Below are 21,203 nucleotides of genomic sequence, written 5' to 3' on the forward strand. Positions count from 1 at the left end.
GTGTGTGTGTGTGTGTGTGTGTGTGTGTGTGTGTGTGTGTGTGTGTGTGTGTGTGCGTGTGTGTGCGCGCGTGCGTGTGTGTGTGTGTTTAAAAGTGTGCCAACTATCATTTTATCACCTTGGTGATAATGAAAGCTATTTGTGTCTGCAGCTACTACTGAGGGGAAAAACACTACAACTCCCATCAGTACCTGTGTGTGTATGTGTGTGTGTGTGTGTGTGTGTGTGTGTGTGTGTGTGTGTGAGAAGAGAATGAGTGAGAGGGAAACCTGGGAGATACGTGCCTTAAACATTGAGTATTCATTTGATTTTCCTGAAAAACATCATTTTTATCATGAGCTTTTATAATCTATGGGTCATCCTCCAAGGCGACTCCCAGCACACCACCGTGAAATTCTTTAAGTGATTGTATTTAATGGGAACCCTCGTGAATGACTAGGATTGAATTGAGAATACACATCAAAATTGTTTTTAAAATGTGAAGAAAAAAAAGTTGTACTTAATGTTGGAGCATGAAGGGATCTTTGAAAGCACTGAAATAAAAGTTTATTCAATCTTATTGCAAAGAGGAGAAATAAGAAAAAGTATCTGAGCTTAATGAATGGTAAACTTTGTTTGACAAGTAGGTCAATTGCTCGGGGTGACAGATGATATATTTGACCAAAGAGAGAGTGAGACAGGAGGGAGAGAAAAGGAAGTGTGCTTTTATTTTGACAGGAGAGAAGGGCAAAGGGTGGTTTTACTCTGGCAGGAGGGGATGCCGGGAGGAGGATTTCATTTTTGCAGGGGAAAGGGAGAAGGAGGGAGGGGTTTTATTTTGGCTGAATGTTATGAGGGAGGGGGCTTTTATTTTGGCAGGATGGAGGACACAGTGGGTTTGAACTTGTGTTTTTAGTCTTTGTTCACTTTCACTCACACACACACACACACACACACACACAGAAACTCATGCGTGTGCTGCTCGAAACACAGCCGGCTGCTGAATTCAACATGATCTGCTTCAAAGGTGAGACGGAAGATGATAATGATGATGACGATGATGGTGTGTGTGCGTGTGTGTGTGTGTCTGTGTGTGTGCGTGTGTGTCTGTGCATGCATGCACGGGGTTGCTGTTGCAGCTGTAATGCTTCTGGACCAACAACACCTACAGCTTGTAAGAGATGTTGGTCACAGACACTTGTATCTCCATAACATCTCCTGGGAGTTCTTGTTTACGTCTGCATGAGAGAGAGAGACGGTGAAGGCATGAAAAGTGAAACACTGGGGTGAAAAGTGCTTCAAAACCTGCTGCTTATCGTTCATATTTCATTAGAAAGCCCAAAAAAAAGCCAAGCAGCAAAATTAGAGCTTCCTCTCGGGTGGCGGCTTGATATCGACGTGATGAAAAACAATTATTATGACAAAAGCGTCAGCCGGCGACTTGTGAGAAAGAAAAATGCATATATACATGTAGTGTGTGTTTATATTTTGTTTTTAATGTACTTGTGCATGTGGAGGATATGGAGGGAACCTGTGTTGCTAATGAAGTGTGTCCCGCTGGGGCTTTCTAAAGGTGAAGTGTCCACCTTTACCCCATTATAACGGTTGCCGTGGTTACGAGGAGCAGCGTGGACAGGGTCCTGGCTGCGCTCCAGGCCGGTCCGAGGGTTCGAGCCCGGCAGCGCTGCGCCGGTCGAAATGAGAGGAATGTACAAGGGTCCTCACAAAGACGCAGAAGGGGATGTGTGTCTACGGTGGCCTGTTGAGGCAGGTCCAAATATCTCATCCCGCTGCAGAAACAGCTGGAGTCTGTGAGCGGCGGAGGAAACTTGGGTTTATTAGAGTGGAAATGTCCAAATACACGAGCCGTCAAAGCGGAACGGCAGAGATCAAGTAAGTGGGAATTCAATTCAACAGTTTGTTTGTTTTGTTTTCCTTTCGGATCCGACGGAAAAGGACGCGTTCGTTTCGTTTGAAACCTTCGCTTGTCACCTTTTTCTAGATGAGACTAAAATTTAAAACATGAGAGAAATGTTTGCGGTGAAGATGGCGACATATTGTCTGTTTCCGTCGCGGTGGCTTTCGGTGCTGCCGGGCGCCGAGGTCCCGCTCCTCCTCTCTGATTGGTCGATGGTTCTGTCCGGCGCCGTCGGACTTTAAGATCGAGTCTATGGATGGCACACTGACACACATTGATCTGATTTAGTCTGTATTTAATACCTGCATGCTCATTTCCCCCAGAAATATGTTTTTTTCCCTGCAGAATTAGCACCAACGCTGTTCCCGATGAATATCGAAATAACACCGTACGTTCAAATCTTTGATGTTTTGTCTTGTTTTATTGGTTCGAGCTGTAAATAAGCTGGAGTTCCCGAACCCTGGAGGGCTTTTCATTCGTCTGTTTGGAGTGTTTGTGCTCCGCGAGCCCATGAGCTCAACATGTCCTCCACCATTCCAAAAAGTCTCCGGCGTGAAGGATAACGTCAGGGGTCAGATGTTCCAAAGAACCTTCTGCCCGGTGATTCTGTGATCCAAATATAGAATCGGCCAAGCGCTCCACAGCAGTTCAGTGCGGGGCAACATGTGTTGAGGCAAATACCTGCCGCAGGCGGCCATCTGCAGGGCGGGATAATCCCCGTTAGTAGATTAGTGGCCCAACTAGGGCTCTGCAGTCGAAGCCCCGGCGACTCTGAAGATGCATCTAGATTTGATTCCGGAGGAATCGGGTCGTCGCGGGAATTGCCATCGATCCGCCGGGCTCGATTTCTCAGCCGAAAACAAACTTCCTGCTTTTCCTTTTTGTTTCCGACGCCCGAGTTTGATTTTTATTTGGAAGATATTCTGTTTTGTTACGAAGTAGGTGTTTAGCTTCCAGCGGAGGATTACCTTTTTAACTTTTTGGGTTCCTTCGTGAACGGCGGCGTTTACTCGTGAGGAGCGATCCATCGATCCCTGCCGGCTCCTTTAATGGAAACCGCCTGCTTTGGACCTTCGCTGGATTTCTGTTACAAGAAGTAAAACATTGTACGGAGAAGGCTCTTAATTAACCACTGGATTTTGACCAATCTTGATTGGAAACAGTGTTTGAGGCTTTTACGATGAAGGGTTTGGAGTTCTCGGAGGACTTTATTGTGAAAAGTTTTTGACATCGCTATTTTTATATCGCAATTTTCTGGTGGGTGAAGCTGAACATTCGTCCGGCCGATCAAAGAAGAATGATTTCATACGTGGAGTGCCTGGGCGGTGACGCGGCGGGACCCGGTGTGGCGTCTCGCTGCTGGAATTCGGGCACGGACGAAGAACGAGACGAACTTCTTCCGCGTAAAATGTCCGGCCTGCAGCCGAAAAGCGGTGGGAGCCTGCGCCGCCGCCTGCTGAGCGCCAAGATCCACCAGCAGCACAATGCCATCTGGGCGGCCGACGCCCGCGACCGTCCGGCGACGCCGTCAGGCGACAGGAAACCCCTTCACCCTCACCCGCACTATCCCGGCCCCTGGTTGCGGCCCCAGCACTTCCCCCCGGGCCCCTACGTTCACCCCTCCCTGCCCCCAGAGGCTCATGGGAAACTGTTTTTTGCCCCGGAGATTCCCGGCAAACAGAGTTCCCTCCAGCTGCAGCGTCCCGCCATCATCCAGAGGGGTCGCGCCGGCTCCTGCCCCCCGACCCCGGAGCCCCGGCCCGGGTACGTCCTGCCCGCGGCCTCCCCTCTCGCCGCCCCGCCGTCCCCTAAGGAGCCAGAGGTGCCCCCGCAGTATCGCTACAGGCCCAAGAGAAGGTGCAAGGTCATCAACTTCAGAAGGTGGAGAAGGTGGAAGTCTGGCCAGGACAGCGCTCAGGCCGCGCCCCTGTTGTTTGGAGGTACTCCTCAGAATACAGTAGTCGTCTCTGTGGTTCTGTTTTCTAGTGCATGTGTCAAACTCAAGGCCTGCGGGCCAAATGTGGTCCATCACTTGTTTCACGTGGCCCGCTGATCGTCTTCAAATAAATAAGTCAAGCTTGTGCAGGGACCAGAAACTACCTCTCCCACAATTCATGCCGATCACAAAGTGACGGCGTCCCGCCATTAGATGGCAGAGAATCCACATCGATGCTATTTTCAACGAATGGAATTGAGAAATACAAATGTCCAGTAAAAGTAGATGCAGATGGAAGGCTGCTTCAGAAAAGATGTGAAGGCCAGCACATGTTTGTGCTTCGAGGAGAAAAAGTGCTCCGTCTTTTGCGTTATGAGGCGGCGCCGGTCGTCAAAGAGTACAATCTACCTCGCCATTTTGACACCAAACACAGAGCTGAGTATTGTGGTGAGCTGAGGTTTAGCCGAGCGAATATCGGAGTCTGGGACAAAATGCTCTTTAGTAGACGGCGTTCATTTAACAGACAGCGAACGGCCTCTCAGCGCTAACCGTTTGCCTGAGGGTGTTCGCTCCATCGCTATGGTAACTAACGGCACACCTTAGTGTTGTTTTACATTTGTACAACCATGAAGTTCTTCAACATAGAACCAAGAGAAGCTCCCAACAGTCATCATCGTCATCATCATCATCGTCATCATCATTCGGAAAGGATTCTGGCCCCACGTGCTAAAGTTAGCATTCCAGAAAAACAACAAGTTGTCCGTGAATTAAAGTCCGAAATGTTACATCTGCTTGTACAAAGATTCCGTGCACATGCACATGTAACATTTTGGGAATGAATGAGTAATACGTTCAGAGTCATTTAACATCAAGTAGTTGCTTTTATTTTACTTGACATTTATTTACGTTTCTACTGTCGGCGTTCCACGTGGCGCTTTGAGGGCGACCGCCATGCTGACGTGTCCCTCGGTGAAAACCAGTTTGACAGCCTCGTTCTGAAGGACGGGTTCATTCAGACCAGGATGATCCTTTTCGGCCTCTTTTACCTCCAGGACCTCCTGATAAACCTCTGAAGAGTCCAGGTTAGTGAGGACAGGCTGTTTGAGGTGATCGTCGCCTCACCGAACCCTTCAGGCGAACTGACGTTTCATCCCAGATGCTCCCGTTAATCCCGGTCCGGCTTGAACCGGTGCCCGTCTGCCGTTTGGTTCTTTGAACCTTTTCGGCCTCCATTTTCCATTTACCGCCAGCCCTGTTTTATTTGGTCAGAAGGCCCTTCTGTCAGTCTGGCTCTGCTCTTTGTCATCGGATCTACCTTGACTTGTTGCTGTGTGTTCCAAGTATTGGATGAAGGTTTGGATCGGATCGCTTCGCCATTTCAGTTTGTTCTGAGTTGACTTGGGTCCTTAAATCTTCCAAACTCTTACATTGATCTATCCTTGCGTGGCAGTTTGATTCTGGATGGCCCCGCTCGTTCTTTTAGATGTGAAACCATCAAATGCTGCTTACCAGCCTCTGGCTCTTGTAAGGGTTTGATGTCTCTTCATTTCTGAAGGGTGTCAGCCAGCTTGTACTTGTGGCTCCTGTTGGACGCCACTTTGATCAGCCATGATCCCAATTGTAGTCCTGATCCAGTCGGGTTTAAATGTGTTGTCTTGAACCCTTCAAAGATTCAATAGTGCCTTTTTGTGGCTCTGAGACTCCTGGTTTATCTTTCCGGTGCCTCTCGTCGTTCCCGCCCACCTTCGTTTGGTCGGAATAAATTCCATTTGACCACGTTGGTCCTGACTGAGGCCACATCTGGTAGAAAAGCCGGCGATTTTGTTGAAAATGACCCCGAACCAAAAGGTTTGCTAATGAACGCGGGAGAAAGGCCAAACACGCAAACTCAATCTGGATCCTTCTTCGCGCAGTCAGAACCTGGCCATCACTCCACGAGGCTCCAACCTTTATCAAACATATCCACCTCTCACTCAACACGCTGAACCTTCTGCGTATGTGTGTGTGTGTGTGTGTGTGCATATGTCGTATGAGCGTGTGTGTCCGTCTTTAAAGGGATTAGCCGCAGCTCCATACGTTATGCTACCAGCAACCCGCTAAGCCCGGCCAGAACAGATGAACAGGCTTTAACGTGCAGCAGCTGCGCCCCCGTTGCTTTTCCTGTAAGCAACGTTCAGCTCTGGTTAAAAACCCCTTGAACACTGAGCCGCTTCCAGCCAGGTGTTACAATCAGGAGGTCCTGGGAGGAAGGAATGGAGGGGTTCTGAAGGTTTTCCACGGGCTGTCAGCAGACTACAGGCTTTGGTGATAATAATAATAATAATAATAATAATAATTAATAACAGTAACAATAACAGTAACAATAACAGTAACAATAACAGTAACAATAACAGTAATAATAATAATAATAATGATAATAATAATAATAATAATTATTATTATTATAATTAATAATGACAACAACAATAATAATGATAATAATAATAACAACAACAACAATAATAATAATAATAATAACAATAACAGCAATAATAATAACAACAATAACAATAACATTAATAATAATAACAATAATACAATTGTTATATAATTTTTGATAACAATAATAATCATTATTTTTCTAAATTAAAGTTGACAGGCATACATCTAGATGGAAGAGGTCACTTGACACATGACTGATCTGACTTGAAAATTGAATTTGTGGAAATTCACTTTAATTTAGACAAAAAAAAAAAATCAACATCCATATATTTCACCTGTGAGTTTAATCTAAGCTTTGTATTTTTTTTTTTTTTTTACAAGTCTACTTTTTTGGTAACAGGTTAACTTCCAAGTCAGAGTGTGCTTGAAACATAGAGCTTCTCCTTTTCGTACATGTTTATATTATGTAGTTCAGTCATGCTGAATTAGAGTGCCTTAAATGAACGTCAGCTGAAGTGTTGACAACTCAAGGTTTGTCCCGACACGAAGCTGACGGAAATCCTCGATCGTTCGATTTACATCACGTCGGATTTAGTTCAATGTTCAAGCTTTTCCCTTCAATCGGTGGAAACCATTCCCGGCTCCTCGTTCCGTGACTGAAGCGCTGAACCCTTTCTAACAGAACGTATTTGGCCTCTGTAACACCATGGCCCACTTCCCGTCTAATTAATGAACTAATTTAATCAGACGACGTGAAGATAGACAATCTGTCAGGCCTGAAGACGAAACTAATGAGCTGCTCCGCTGGCCTTGATAGTTGGCACACTTTCGCACTGGAAATGTCCCAGTTTGGATCTGGTGGCTGAGGTGAGCCGCAGCCTCGTCGCACCTCCAACTCCGTCCCATCCCATAAAAACACACTCTGGGCTTTAGCTGCCGATCGCGTTTGGAGGAGTTAAAGTTAACTCCCGAGGTATTATTACTAAACCTGCGCGGTGGAAAATCTTTTTGGAAAGCGTTTCACTGCATTGTCTTTGAACTGTCACATCCTGTGAGCGTAACAGCGGCGCGTTGCCCCGGTAACTCCCAGTTCATTTACTAGAAAAGACCTTTTTAGTCGCAGCTTTCCCATGAAGGCACTCAAAGATAAATGTAATTCAATTTGGAAACTAAAAGGGAAGAAAAAGGATTAAACCGGGGCGCCGAGTCGTAAGCAAAAGCAAAAACTCTGAGGCTTTCCTTGTTGGAAAGGAGATGTTTGAACATGTGCGAGGAGAAGACCTCGCTGGTTTTTGTGTGGTGACGTTACAATCACAAGAATGTCAACGAAAGAGATACGAAAGAGATACGAGCTCGAAACAATGATGGAAACAGATTCGGCCTTCCTTATCTTTGGATAGCAGCATTTTAAATAGCAACATAATCATGACAACCATCATCAGTCCAACATAAGATATCAAATATGATTGACTTTTGTAAAGTGGAATATCCCTCTTCTAATCAAGGAATGCTGTCCTGTGTCATAAAATGACAAACACATTATCGGATGAATCCTGAGTTCATTGCGCTTTTTGGGTCAGAATTCATCCCTTTTCACTGCTGTGTCCCATCTTTGGAATATTCATCATGTTTTATGTGTTTAACACAGAAAGCTAAGCATGAATGATGAACATGCTCTTCATCTACAAAGTACTGTGCAAGCATGTGTGTGTGTGTGTGTGTGTGTGTGTGTTAAAATTGTTCATGCAGCATCTTTGCAGTGGGTAACCTTCACCAGCTACCGACACACAAAGGGCATACGTGTGTTTAGATTGCGCATTTATGTGTGTGTATGTGTGAGTGTTTGTATCTGCTGGCTGCCTGCCAGTGTGTTTCCTCACGTATGTGTGTGTGTGTGTGTGTGTGTGTGTGTGTGTGAGTGATGAAAGGGTGGATGAGCGACAGAGGAGGAGAGAGAGTAGCGTATGGGAGCAGTGTCGCAGCCAGTCAGGCTGCATTATCGCTGCAGCCTCAACAGTGTGCCTTCCAGCGTGCGTGCCTGCGTGAGTGTGTGTGTGTGTGTGTGTGTGTTGCGGTCGTCATGGTTCTAATCGGAGCCACCATCAAATCCCTCCTCAGATACCTCAATAAGACCCGAGGTGAGTGCGTCCGTTTGTCCTTTGTCTGGGTTTCTGTGCGGCGTTGCCGATGCGGGCGGGTGGGTGAGACGGGAGGCGGATGACCTGATTCGGCGGCGTTTTGCCGTCAGGTGCGTCCGAGACGGTCGGACTCGCGCCGCTCCGGGCTGCTTGAACGGTGTGTTACCATGGCAACGGCGCCGGGACACCTTCAAGGTCCCCCGCGGGATGTCGGCACGGAGCGCATAAATTTCCTCCTGACCTTTCGGGGCACCGTGAGGGATCTGTGGAAAGATCTCCAGAACAAAAGGAAAGGTTTTCTCGGACCTCTGCGTCCTCCTCAAGAATGTCTCTGAAGACTTCCCACACCTCCTGAGGTAATCCAGAAATATCCTCACGGGCCGCTGTGATATCTTCAGCGGCGACGAGGCCATGGCCACGCAACTTCAAAACTCCCGGAGGACTTCAGGTGGAAGCTCAGGGGTTTGGTCAGCGACTCCCTGAGGAGCACCGAGGCCTCCTCAAGGACAACTTGAGCGTCCCGCCCGCGGTGCTTCCGGGCCGCCAGAGCTGCCCTTCATTACGCTGCTCTTTCAAGACCAGCCATGACGTCCCCGAAACCTCATTAACCCCAGATACTTCTGCAAGGACCATTTGTTTCTTCTCAGTGCGTCCGCTTTGGATTTACAGAAAGCGTCAAATGACAGGTTTGGGTTTTTTTTGTCGTTTTCCTTCAAAAACTGCACCGTCCGCCTCGAGAAGGAACGGCGCTGCTCATCCACCGGACCTGGTGTTGACCGTGTGTTGTTGTGTGTTTTTCTTTATGGACGTGTGTGTGATAAAACCCTCCCTTGTTCTTGTGTGTCCTCCTGCAGGTGACAGGGACAGTCGCTGGTCCGTCCACTACTCCACCCAGAAGCCCCGGCAGGGTCTGGTCTTCATCCCTGCGAAGAGACAATCGGGAAGTGCCGACAATCTTCAAGGTCAGGAGTCAAAGATGTCGAGTTTCTTAACCGGTTTTGGCTGATGTCGCTCAAACTACCGTGAGGGACGCGAGCGAGCGGCGCCGATTTCCAGCTTTCAGCTGGTGAGGAAGGGCAGGGGAATATCGACGGCGGCCGGATCTGCGTCGTCAGCGACTTCCGTGTCACATTTGAAGATGAGCGGAGTTCTGCTCTATGCAAATTAGCAGAAAAGGGGCCTCGGTAACGTCGGGGCTGAATTCAATTACGTCTTTCACACAAGAAAAATGCCAAGCCATCATCAGTTTCCTTTCACTGCTCACCACGGAGCGGAAAGCCGGATCCGAAACCGAGATCCGAACCGTCTCTTTCTGTCCGATACCACTTGAATATAAAAGAAGGTAAGAGATTAATGATCAGGATAAATAATCGGTGAACTTCAGAGATCCACGCCGGCTGAGGAAGCTCCTGTCCATTCCTTGTCTGTCCTGGTGAGGCGGCGTCAGGCGGCCTCAGATCCACAAGAGGTGGCCTGATAAAGACAAAGACTAACTTTATTGATCCCCAGAGGGGAAAAGTCTTTTGTCATCGCGGCGTAGCTGTTATAGTGCCAGTTAATATGAGTAGAAATATAAATAGAGATCATTAGAAGATGGTGGATTAGAAGACTCAACAAATAAATAGACAGCAGAGAGAAGATTAACAACATAAAGGATAAGAATGGACAGAATGGAGGAGGAAAAAATAGCACGGGTGAAAATGGAGGACCGAAAGAACGAGGACAGGGATATAAACAGAGCGACAATCCCGAATGACAAAAACCAACTAAAATCAGCAGGATGCCAACGGGCCGAAACCCTCCAGGGTGAAAACAGACATTGGAGTTGGAGCCGGACACGAGTGGACGGGCGAGGAGGTGAAAGATACCCGGGAGCGGTTGAAGGTCGCTCAGGAGACCACGCTCACGCCCTCGTCCACGCCTGCAGAACCGCCGGGCCAAACACACCCGACACCGAATAACATCTACTATTTAAACAAAACGGGCGCTCACGTGATGCAAAGATGGATGTGTGTGACGGCGTCCGAGCCGAGCGACCGAGCGGCAGCTGAAGGAGCTCCAACCACCTGGAGACCAGCTGGACGCCTCGGACGCCGGGACTGCGCCAGAGAAATGAATCAAAACACGAGAAAAATCAATGAGAAGCGGCTTATTTTAGCCATGAAACCAACACTTTGATCTGTTCACACACACACACACACACACACACACAATGGCAGCCTGGATGGGTATGCCTCTGATTTGTAACCTTTTAGCCTCTTTGTGTGTGTGTGTGTGTGTGTGTGTGTGTGTGTGTGTGTGTAGCGTGGACCCCACACACTCAGCATGGTGCCAGCATGGCGGCGGCCCCCGGGAGCCCCGGTCCCCGTCCGTCTGAAGGCAGGAGCCACTGGAGGAGCCGGAGCAGGAAGCTGGTGAGAAGATCATGAACGTGTTTGTGTCCTTCGCTGCCTCTTTGACGACCAAACCACTTCCAACATGGACATTTAGATATTGATATATATATATTTATCTCTAGATATATGTGTATGATTATTTGATATTTTCACTTCTCTTTGGTCCCTTAAATCACGTAAGTCGAGAATTAAAACGAGAACATCGGTACTTGAACCTGTTATCTTCATATATGGTTGTTTTTGAATAATAACGTCTGTATGAGATGATTTCGAACATTGCATCAATTATTTAACATTATTGGGTTTTAATTCCTCATAAAGATTGTCGTTAAAAGAGTATCAGGGAAAGCTGGAGGAGACAGTGGGGAGATGATCTACAAACACTGGCAACGACCAAAAGATAGGTGGAGGTGGCAGAGATGAAGATGCTGAGGTTCTCTTGGGGAGCGACCAGGATGGAGAGGATCAGGAAGGAGTCCATCAGAGGGACGACACACGCCGGATGTTCTGGAGACGAAGACGGTTGGGTCGTGGACAGAGGAGGGAGAGTGAAGATATTTGTAGATGGATGGTGGAATTGGAGGTCTAGAGGAAGACCAAGGAGAAGATGGATAGAGAGGAGAGGAGGATCCAGAGAACAGGGTGAGATGGAGAAGAAGGATGGGCTGTGGAGACCCTGAAGGGAAAAGACCAAAGGAGAAGAAGAAGAAGGATTTCTTGGAAATATGACCGTTCTACTAAAATATTCATCGTTTCCATGGCAACAGCTTATGGCTTTTATTCCATCATTTATTTTGTAGATTTTCCCGTCGATTTGATGTCAAAGCATCTGGCTTGGAGCTCCTGAGTGGAGCCTGAGATGAGATGCTGGATCAGATCAGGGCCAGCAGACCTCAGATCCAGTCCAGATCAGGGACGCTTGTTTTCTTCTGCTGTCTGACTTTTACTTTGGAGTAACTGGTTTATCAGCCCATCCAGCCTTTTCTTTGTGGAACACACCTGAATGTTCGTTTGACTGATTTGTTCTTCTGGTTATCCTTCTGTCCCACTTCTCCTCTTCAGAAGTCCAGATGCCTGGACTTTCTCTCCCGATCTTGCTTTTCAGTTTGTTTCAAGTTTTCAGTTTGGAGACGGAAGGTAAACATTGAACATACTAAGCTAGTAGAGTAGAGTCTAAACTAGACTAGCGCTCTAACCCAGACGCTCCCCGTCTCCACCGACCTCAGCTTGACTTTAAGTGTGACTTAACTAAGTTCTCTAACTAGTGTTGAAACCAGGCAAAAGTGTTGAAGATGAACTGAAAAATGAATAAAAGCTAGAATTTAACGGAGATCAATTTCAAATGTGAATCGCCCGAAGGATAAATATGAGGTGAGTCTTTGAGCGTCAGTGATTTTTATAATCCTGGAAGAGTTCCTGTGGCAGAAACCGATTTCCTGCGTTTCCACATCAGACAAAACACGCACGGCGGGATATTTGTGCTCCGCGAGCTCGCTGACGTTGTGGTTGTTTTGTTCGCTCAGTCCTCGGCCTCGTCGGACGAAGAGGAAAGGTTCATCCTGCGGAGCGCGCGACCTCTGACCCCGCTCATTCTCAACCCCGTCGACCTCACGTCCGGATGGGACGTCTTCGGCCCCGTCCGAGAGCGGACGGCGGACGGCGAGCCGAATCCCCGGCTGCCGACGCCGGAGGAGAGGATGAGGCGGCAGGCGGAGGCCGTCCCTGCAAATATCGTTCCGATCAATGTCACCGGTGAGGATCGGACACGACTCGGGGACTCCCATCTGGAGTTACGGACTTGGACTGACGCTCGAACCGACCGCAAATCTTTGAGGGCCAGATTTCACTCATTTCGGGTTTTCCACGATCAAACGCGGCCTTTAAAATGGCCTTTTAACCCACATCATTGAAGAAGAGATACTGGATTTTAATTTACCGTTATTGGGAATCTACGTGAATTTAATCTTTGAGTCGGACCTCAGATACCCTGAAACCGAGAGCGAATGAGGCTCCGATTGGATGTGAGACTTTAATTGTTTGACTTTTGGACTTGGACTTGCGACTCAACCCGGAAGATGTACAACTCTTCATCTAATAAAAGTGCTTCGACCAGGCAACTCAGACACGAGCGGCGATCGACTCAGAATTCCATTCTGGAAGTTGAAGCCCAACTCTGCTCGGGGTTCAAATTTAGGGACGACCCAAGATCTACCTGACAGTTGGCATTTGCCCCGGACTCGGGATCTGCGGGACCGGAGTCCAAACATGGCCTGATGTGTTTATTGTGTTCCGTCAGGCGAGAGCTTCGATCGTCAGGCCAGTTTTCGTCGATCGACCTCCAGCGCTAAATCGTTGCCTCGGCGACCCCCCAACCTGACGCGCCGCAGGACGGTCACCGGGATTCCCGAGGATGTCGTCCAAAAGCCAGGTATCGGGGTCACCTGTCATATATCGGTCGATGTGCCGGTTCGGGCCCTCGCGAGCGTCTTACCCAAGCCTCTGTTCCGTTCAGACTCTCCGGTCCTCCTGCCGGGTCGCTTTTCCACCGCCGGGCGACCCTCGTCCCGCGGTCCGGCCGCGGAGGAGCTGGCGGGCGTCGGCAAGAAGGGCCAGGCTTTGTCTCGGAGGATCAGGGCTCCGCGAGGAGACGGCATGTCCAGCCTCATGGCCTCCCTGACCTCCTCCCCTCCTCCGCCGGGGGCCGGAAGCCTCCCACGCCTCGCCGCCGACTCCCCCTGCAGCCCCTGCGGGACGTCCGGCGCCGCCTCGCCCTTCCAGCAGGTCAGTGGGGAACCAGGGCGGCGCTAGCTAGCGCTTAGCCGAGATCCATGGTCTCCGTCATTTTAGAAGTGACGATGGGATTATCTTACGATCCCTTCTGGAATTCAAATAGCTCTCGTTTTTCTCCGTTTTTGCTATAAAATGTTCTGTTCGATTTTGGTTTACGCTCATCATCCTAACATGACTTCGTTCCATGTTCAAGCTCTCTTTTCATTATTCAATCCTCTTTTATCATCTTGCTTTTCTTGTCTCAGCGTTTTACGATTTTGTCGTTTTTACTTTTTCATGTAAATTCCGTCAATTGAGACGCTCCTTGCTTCCACGCGCTTCGAGAACGGCGGCTTTTACAATTGATGGACTTTAATCGTGTAATTACTGTAGCTTCCTTCCGCCAGCACCACGGTCTCGGCGGACAAATCAAACTGTTCGGACGAACCCGCTCGCACTTCTGGTCATTCTGAGGATCGGTCATTTTGCGTTTTCTGCACGTGAACATATCGTGAAAAAGACGAGCAGAAATGCATTCGATGCGGTTTTCAAGTTGAAAGCGATCAGTCTGGATGTCCGGGAAGGAAAAAGAGCAAAAACTATTGATGTTGTGTTCCGGTAGTTGTAGATTTTACGGTCAATTATCATTTTAAAAGAAATCTTTCCTGTGACATTTTGCTGCGTTAATATCTCATGTTTCAGCGGACGATATTTATGGACCATCAGCTTGTCCTTATAAAGTTAGTAGGTGCGGCTTATATAAAGGTGCGCCTTATAGCCCGGAATTTACCGTATTTAAAATGCGATGTCATTGTCGCTTAGTTGCTTTTTTTCTTATGACAATTATTATGATACGAAATCACTGCTTTCCTCTCCAGTCAAATCATCTGCAAGGCTTCCCCGGCGCCGTCCGACCCGAGCCGTCTCCGGTTTCCCCGAGCTGGATTCCCTCCGTCTCTCCACCCGGCAGCCCCGGCAGCGCCCGGCAGTTCGGGCCGTCTTACTTGAGCGATAAGTCCCTGAATGAGGACGTCTTCTCCAAGGGCTCCACCCTGTCTCTGAGCTCCTCCTCCTCCTCCGTCACGGCATCTCAGTACAGCTACCAGCCTCTGGAGGACCACACCTCCGAGCAGAACGGTAACCCGTGTTCCTCTGAAACGGGCTCCATTCTGGAGGACAGTTGGAGCTTTCAGACGGAGGCAAACTGGAACGGCACCGATCCAGAGACCGGCTCTGTTTCTGGAGAAGTCGTGAACTGCCACCCGTCAATCTCGTCCGGTCGCTCCTCTCCTTCTCACCCCGAATGCTTGTCTTCCTCTTCGTCTCCGAACCTCGAGAAAAGGAGGTCCGGTTCCTCTTTCTCCAACAGTATCTTCCTCCGCAAGTCCAAGCGTCCGCCTCCTCCGCCCAAGCGGACCGATTCTCTGAAGCACCGTCTGGGGCGGAGCAAGTCTTCCCGGTCCTCTTGCAGCCCTCGCCTGGTGTGCAGCACCCTGCGGGACCCCGGACAATCGCCCAAAACCTTCCCTGATCCTTGGGTCCCCAGAAGGCGCCAGAGTGGGATCGCCTGCGGCACCGTCATGACTTTCGAACCTCTGAGCTCAGCATCGTCCACGCCAAGCCGCTCGGACCGGCTCCCTCCCGGATCTCCATGCTCAGAAGAGGAGGGGTTCGGATTCGGCCCCGGTTCCATCTCCGGCCCCGACGCTCCCTCCTCGGTGCCCTTACAGCGCCTCGCCTCCCCCTCCAGCGGTTACTCCTCCCAGTCCAACACCCCGACCCCCGGTACCCCCATCTCCTCCCCTCTCAGCCCCTCTTCTCCCGGATCCTTCCCGCCGCCCCGGACGGCTCCGGCGTCGCCCTCCTCCCCGTCGTTCCCCCGTCACCCCCTCGCTCAGGCTTCGCCCGGGACCAGATGTCTGGGCGACGGCGGGTCCAAGCCGCCGGTACCGGAGAGGAAGTCGTCCTTGTTCTCCTCCCTCTCCTCCTCTTTCTCCTCTACCTCTTCTTTGTCCTCCTGTACCTCCTCAGACTCTGCCGCCAAGCATCCTCCTCTTCCTCTTCTTCTTCCTCCTACCTCCCTGTCCAGGCTTCCAGCTCCGCCGCCTCTCCACAAAATCTATCCCGATCCAGTTTCTCCCCCGTCGTCTCTTCCTTCTCCTCCGCCTCCGCCACCTCCTCCGCCTCCTCCTCCGCCACCTCCTCCGCCTCTTGCCCCTTCGTTTCTTCCCTCTCCGTCCTCCTCCAGGCCTCCCCCTCCTTCTTATTCCCATGCCGTCCGACAGTCTGCCCATCACGTATCCAACCTTCCTCCTCCCTCCACATCTCCGCCTCCTCCTCCCCTTCCTCCTCCTCCACCTCCACCTCCTCCGCTGTTCTTTTCCCCGACGGAGCTCTTAGAGTTGCCCATCGCTGACCTTCCCCCTCCGCCGCCTCCCCCACTCCTTCCCCCGCACAAACCCTCTTCCCCGACCAGTTTGTGGAAATCCGCAAACGTCCGTGTTAAAGTTTGGACGCCGGCCTCCCCCCTCATCACTGCTCAGGCTTTACGGGCCGTCAAGCTTCGCTCCATTAATCCCTTTCCAGTCCCGCTCCACACCGACGCGCTTGCTGAAGCTACATCTGCAGGAGTGCTGGAAAGCCGGGTCGACGTGGCGTCGGCTCATCACGATAATAGCGAACAATTGAATACCGACGGCGGAGCGGAAGCTGTTTCATCCGAGGCTGTATCACCGGGTGCCGCCTGTTATTTGGGTTGCAGCGAAGCCGACTTCCCTTTAAAGACTGATCATAACCAGCTTTGCACGGACGATACGGAGCAGAGTTACGCCACGCTGGCGCAACACGATGCAAGGATTTCTGAATCTTATTCTCTGAGGCGCCGTCAAGGGTCTAATCATGGTGACGCACCTCAAGTCACTGGGTGTTACAACACAGACGGGGAAGTCTTGGAGAAATTTGTAGCACAATCAAATCATCCAGAATCCAGCATCGGCGCTCCTTTGGTCAGCAGGTCCACCTGCACCGACGGAAACCCGGCGGACGCAGCCGCCCGACACTCGCCTTCAAAACAACCTCCAGACATGGATTCCTTCATCGCAGACGCGAAGCTAAACGAGCACAAGCGCGGAGAAACCGAAGGTGGCTTTGAATCCGATGGGCTGACCCTTCAGGGAACCAAACGAGATCGCAACGCCAAACTGTCACGGAACAAAGACAAAGAGAAAAATCCCAAGATTTCTTCAAACCTTCAGAATCATCGCCAAGCGGACTCTTCGGTGATGTGTGATTTGAAAAGACGAGATAAGAATGCCGAGACGAGGAGGAGGCGCTCCCCGGAGAAGCCCGCCCTGCCAAAGAAGCCTGATCTTAATGCTTTAGGTCTCGCCGCGTCTCCTGTGGCCACGCCAGACGGTAACAAGTGGGAGGGGCGTAAACCAATCACAGTACTTTCTCCTTGGACCGTCGGCCAATCAGAGCAGACCACAAGTCCGTCATATATCTCACCGGAGAACATGTCCAGCGACACTGCGGAGAAGTCGCCGGCGGCTTTACCCACTTGCTCGGTGAATGACAACATCACGCTTCTTGACTCTCCTCAAAGGAAGAAACCGCCGATATTACACAAGAAACCGGACGTGTCTTCGATGTCAGCAAGAACAAAAGTAAAACTACAATCTTCAACAAGTGCAGGAGAGAACGGCGCCTTTGAGTCCCTTGCATTCACCGATTCGTCAGTGGGTCAGAGCGCCCGGGTGGCGTCCGGCAGGTCCGATGCCAGTGGTGCTTCCTGGGTAACGGACGCCGCAGAAACCCTGGGCACTCCAGGTTACCCCACCTCTCTTGAAGGCAACCCTGCTAACTCAATAAACTGCGGGACCCCTAGAATCTTCGGGACTAAGGTGTTCGGTGAGACCTGTCACTCTCCAGACATCACCAGTATCGCTCCACCCTCGGGTGATAAAGAGACACCGAACCCTATCAATGAGGCACTTGTTACTTTGGACGAGGTGTCGGGAACATCTTGTACCCTGGAGAGCAGTTGCACCTCTGTAGCATTGGAAAGCATGTTTAGAACCCCGTCCAATGAGCCCACTGGTGATTTGGTGAACTGCAGAAGCAGTGGAACCTTTCAAATTCTTGACTTCGATGGGAGCTTCCCCGCCCAGAAAGGCATGGGCACTTCGGTGAGTCAGGGTAAAACAGGGATACATGGAACAAGCGGCACCTCCGGGGCACTAGATGTCACAAGGGCGAAAAGTGCAGCACATGAGACCACCGGTAACTCAGGAAGCTGTGATGCCGTCAAACATTTAAAGACAATGACCTTCAATGAGATCTCTCGTTCTTCAGACCTGAAAGGCACAAAGCACATGAATAGGAGTAGAATGCCCTCGGAGAATTCGACCGCAGGAACATCTCGCATCGCTTCCGGGGACTCGGCGAAGGCTGTCCACAAGGAGCCCGGCTATCCAAGGAGAAGGCCGGGGCAAGACCAGACAACGTTTCACAAGAGGATGGCTGGGCCGTCACCGGCTGAGGATGAAGAGGACTACTCGGGGAGAAGCAATGACGAGGTTGAAGAAACAATGAAGTTGACCTCAGCTCCGAAGAAGAAAGAAAAACCAAGGAGGAAGAGGAATAGGAGAGCGGGCTGGCATCTGAGGAGGCAGTTGATGTCCTCAACTTCAGTGCCGTCTCCTTATTCATCATCGTCGTCATCATCATCATCCTCTTCGTCTTCGTCCTCCTCATCCTCTTCGTCCTCCTCCGGAGATGAGCAAGACATCGAGACCCGTAAGACCAGGTTCATGAAGGAGAGGCCGATGACGATACGTGGCCAAGACGAACCTCTGGCCAGATGGAACGGCGGCTCACTCGGCGGCGAGGCGTCGGCCAACAGCGTACGAGGGGAGCTGTTTCTTCCAGACCTTCAGATCCTGGAGGCAGGAGAGGAAGGGGAGGAGGACCCAGGCAACGAGGGAGCCAACAAAAAGAAGGAGGCGGGACCTTCAAACAGTTGAGTCAGAATTCATTCTTTGGTGCGTCGCAGATCCCGGCTCGGTGATTCGAACGTTGGTCACTAACGGCAGGTATAGGAATCTCTTCTCTCCGGAAAGAATCTTCATTTCCTGCTCTGTCCATCCGGCAGATGTGTTTGTCAGCATCTCGGCGGATCAGATGTTTGTCCCCAGTCAACCCCGAAGCACCGATGACCTCTTCGCCGTCATCCACAGGTATGAAAGCAGACACGTACGCTATTAGCGCGACGAGTCATCGGCTGCGTTCTGACATGTCTGTTCAATAACCCCCCGCCTCTGCCGAGCAGCGCCGTATGGGAGGGCACAGCATGAGTGCCTGCAGGTAAATCTGGAGCTCAGCTCACAATCCTCCATGTGTTTAGCACAACAAACCCTACATTCCTTCGATTCCTTCCTTCTTCCGCGTCGCTTTCCCATTCGTTTGACCTCGTCTTTGTTTCCAGCATCATAGTTTCCTTTCACTAAGTGTGACTTCCCGCTACCTTTAAAATTCAATCTCCCAAACGGGTTGGTCGCGGCCCGTTATTTATTTTATTTTCCTTTTTTATGCTGTTGTTTGTTTTTCAGGTTAAGCTCACGCAACCCTTGAGTGTCCTATAGACGGGTTAGCCTGAAAAAAAAATGACTTTTTTTTTTTTTTAACACATCTTTTATCGGTGGAGGTTTTCCGAAAGATGCTTTCCAAGCGACCTGCAACACTTTTCCCCGCATCCGCAGGTCGAAGCGAAAGATGTTGGGATGCAGGAATTCAGAGGCGGACAAGCCTCACGTCTCCTCGCCTTTGCAAACTGCGGCGGCGGCGGCGGCGGCGGCGGCTCGCCGTCCCGGACGCTCGGCGCCGCCTGCGAGCCTCCGGAGGTCGGGGAGGTGTGAAGGTTTCAAGGCTCTCCTGCTGAGGAAGGGCAGCTGCTCCGACTCCTTCTCTAAAACATCAGCGGTTGAGCGGCTTCGCGTCGTCCCTCCGCAGAACCTCCAGGGGGAGCGAAGCGGCTCCCTCGCCTTCGCCGCCTCCCGCACGCCGCTTGACCCCTCCGGTTCGTCTTCCGCCGAAGCTCCGGCGTCCTCGGACGTCTCTCTGGTGTTCCAGTGGAGGCGGAAAGATGTGTCGGCCCATCAGCTCCTCCTCCTCCTCTCCTCTTCCTCCTCCATTCGACATCGGCCCAACACGCCGCCGTGCTCGGCCAGCCGCCGCTTCCAGACTCGCCGCCGCCTCTTCGCCGCTCCGCTCACGGCCATCTTTGAGGGCGACGGCGACGAGGAGGAAGACGAGGAGAAGGATGAGGCGCTCGCTGGGGATTTGAAAAAGATTCTAGTTGAGGTTTAATGGTGGACGACTCCAGGCTTTGGACCGTCGCACGCGATCTGAGGTCTGTTTCCTGGTAAACCTGAACCCAAGCCTCCGTGAGCGGCGCTAACGTGTAAACTTCCCTGTAAACTTCCCTCAAACATTTTCAGAGCGCCGCGGGAATTTTCTCACAAGGTCCACTTTTGAATTTCTTTCCCTTCAGGCGACAGAAAAGGCTCTCAAGACTTTTTACCGTGGAAAAGTTCCCGCATCAAACTGAGCAACTTTTGATTGTTTTTGATTGTCAAACAAGTTTAGACTTTTTAGGGTAAGATTTTCAGTCATAGAAGGCAATACGTGTAATGAAATTACACAACGTGTTTTATGAAGACTTTTGTCAGAAGGTCTTCTGTGTCATGATAAGCTTCATGAAAACAAATATTTGTGATGTTTCTGTAAATATTCCGCTTTGCCGTCACGTCATGCCGCTGCCGCTGCTTCTCTTCTTACCTTTTCAGTTCAGGATCCATCTTCTTCTACCCCGAAATCCGTTATTCCTTCCAGTAGCAGTTAGAAAAATAATCTGATGAAACTGTAGGGACTTTAGAAACATAATCACCTTCTTGAATGTAAAAGACTGTTTCTCTTGGATAAAAGTCGACCGGATTAGCTCAACGTGACTAATCTGAATAAGCGATTGCATGTTTGAAGAAACAAAGATGGAAAAAATGTGACTAAGTAGAAAAATGGAAGCAATAAAGAATGAAACAAATTCCCAAGAATAGAATTTTTCTTTTTTTTCTGTTGAAAAACGTACTCGCAAAAGGTGAATCCGTCCGACCCGAAACCAAACTTAAAGACGATCGGTGACGGGCGGGCTGCAGAAGACGGATAGATCCTGGGTTGGACCGCGACAGATTATTATTTTTATTATTATTTTATTATTATCATTATTATTTTCCTCCCGTCTCTGCTGCGTGTTTCATCGTCAGCTTCATCTTCAGTTCCCTCACAGCTACCAGACCTGCCGAGGAATGGTGAAGTGCACCAGAAACAAATGTTAAAGTAGAACTCGCGCACAGATACAATTTACCAATAGATTGTGATATATAAAAAGAGATGTATAATAGTTTCTCTCATTTTCAGTTCAAATTCATTCCCATTTAATGAGGACGTTGATTGTATTTTGTTCATTTTCACTTGTTAATTCTGAGTATGATTATGAATTGATGTATTATGGATGGGTTGTTTTAGCCTTCTGGGTCCCGCCTGCAGGCGGCGTGCCGGCCCAGGCTCGCCCGGAGAACGTAGCATCACGT

General features: G+C 50.1%; 1 protein-coding gene across 6 annotated transcripts; it reads left to right on the plus strand.

The window, feature by feature from the left end:
- Positions 1-2,675: 2,675 nt before the first annotated feature.
- Positions 2,676-20,653, plus strand: nhsl1a (NHS-like 1a). 6 transcript variants are annotated; one of them, XM_086148674.1, is made up of 11 exons: positions 2,676-3,837; positions 9,247-9,354; positions 10,697-10,806; positions 11,851-11,925; positions 12,312-12,540; positions 13,085-13,216; positions 13,301-13,569; positions 14,436-18,576; positions 18,710-18,794; positions 18,887-18,921; positions 19,317-19,430. In XM_086148674.1, exons 1-10 carry the CDS (start codon positions 3,195-3,197, stop codon positions 18,909-18,911), a joined length of 5,817 nt encoding a protein of 1,938 aa, XP_086004800.1. In that variant the 5' UTR covers positions 2,676-3,194; the 3' UTR covers positions 18,912-18,921; positions 19,317-19,430. The 6 variants fall into 6 exon arrangements, with proteins under 6 accessions (XP_086004800.1, XP_086004801.1, XP_086004798.1 ...); XM_086148675.1 differs by lacking the exon at positions 19,317-19,430 and adding an exon at positions 19,167-19,269; XM_086148672.1 differs by lacking the exon at positions 18,887-18,921 and having other exon boundaries at positions 19,317-20,653.
- The last annotated feature ends 550 nt before the right edge of the window (positions 20,654-21,203 follow it).

The sequence above is a fragment of the Fistularia commersonii genome, chromosome 6, assembly GCF_037954325.1.
Source record: "Fistularia commersonii isolate RoL2024-O1a breed Wild chromosome 6, RoL_Fcom_v1.0, whole genome shotgun sequence".
NCBI classification, from domain to species: domain Eukaryota; kingdom Metazoa; phylum Chordata; class Actinopteri; order Syngnathiformes; family Fistulariidae; genus Fistularia; species Fistularia commersonii.

Coding starts and splice junctions, on each gene's coding strand:
- nhsl1a (XM_086148672.1), top strand. CDS start 3,195: ATGATTTCATACGTGGAGTGCCTGGGCGGTGACGCGGCGGGACCCGGT. Junction 10,807..11,850: donor GGAGCCGGAGCAGGAAGCTG/GTGAGAAGATCA, acceptor TCTCCTCTTCAG/AAGTCCAGATGCCTGGACTT. Junction 18,577..18,709: donor GGAGGCGGGACCTTCAAACA/GTTGAGTCAGAA, acceptor TCCATCCGGCAG/ATGTGTTTGTCAGCATCTCG.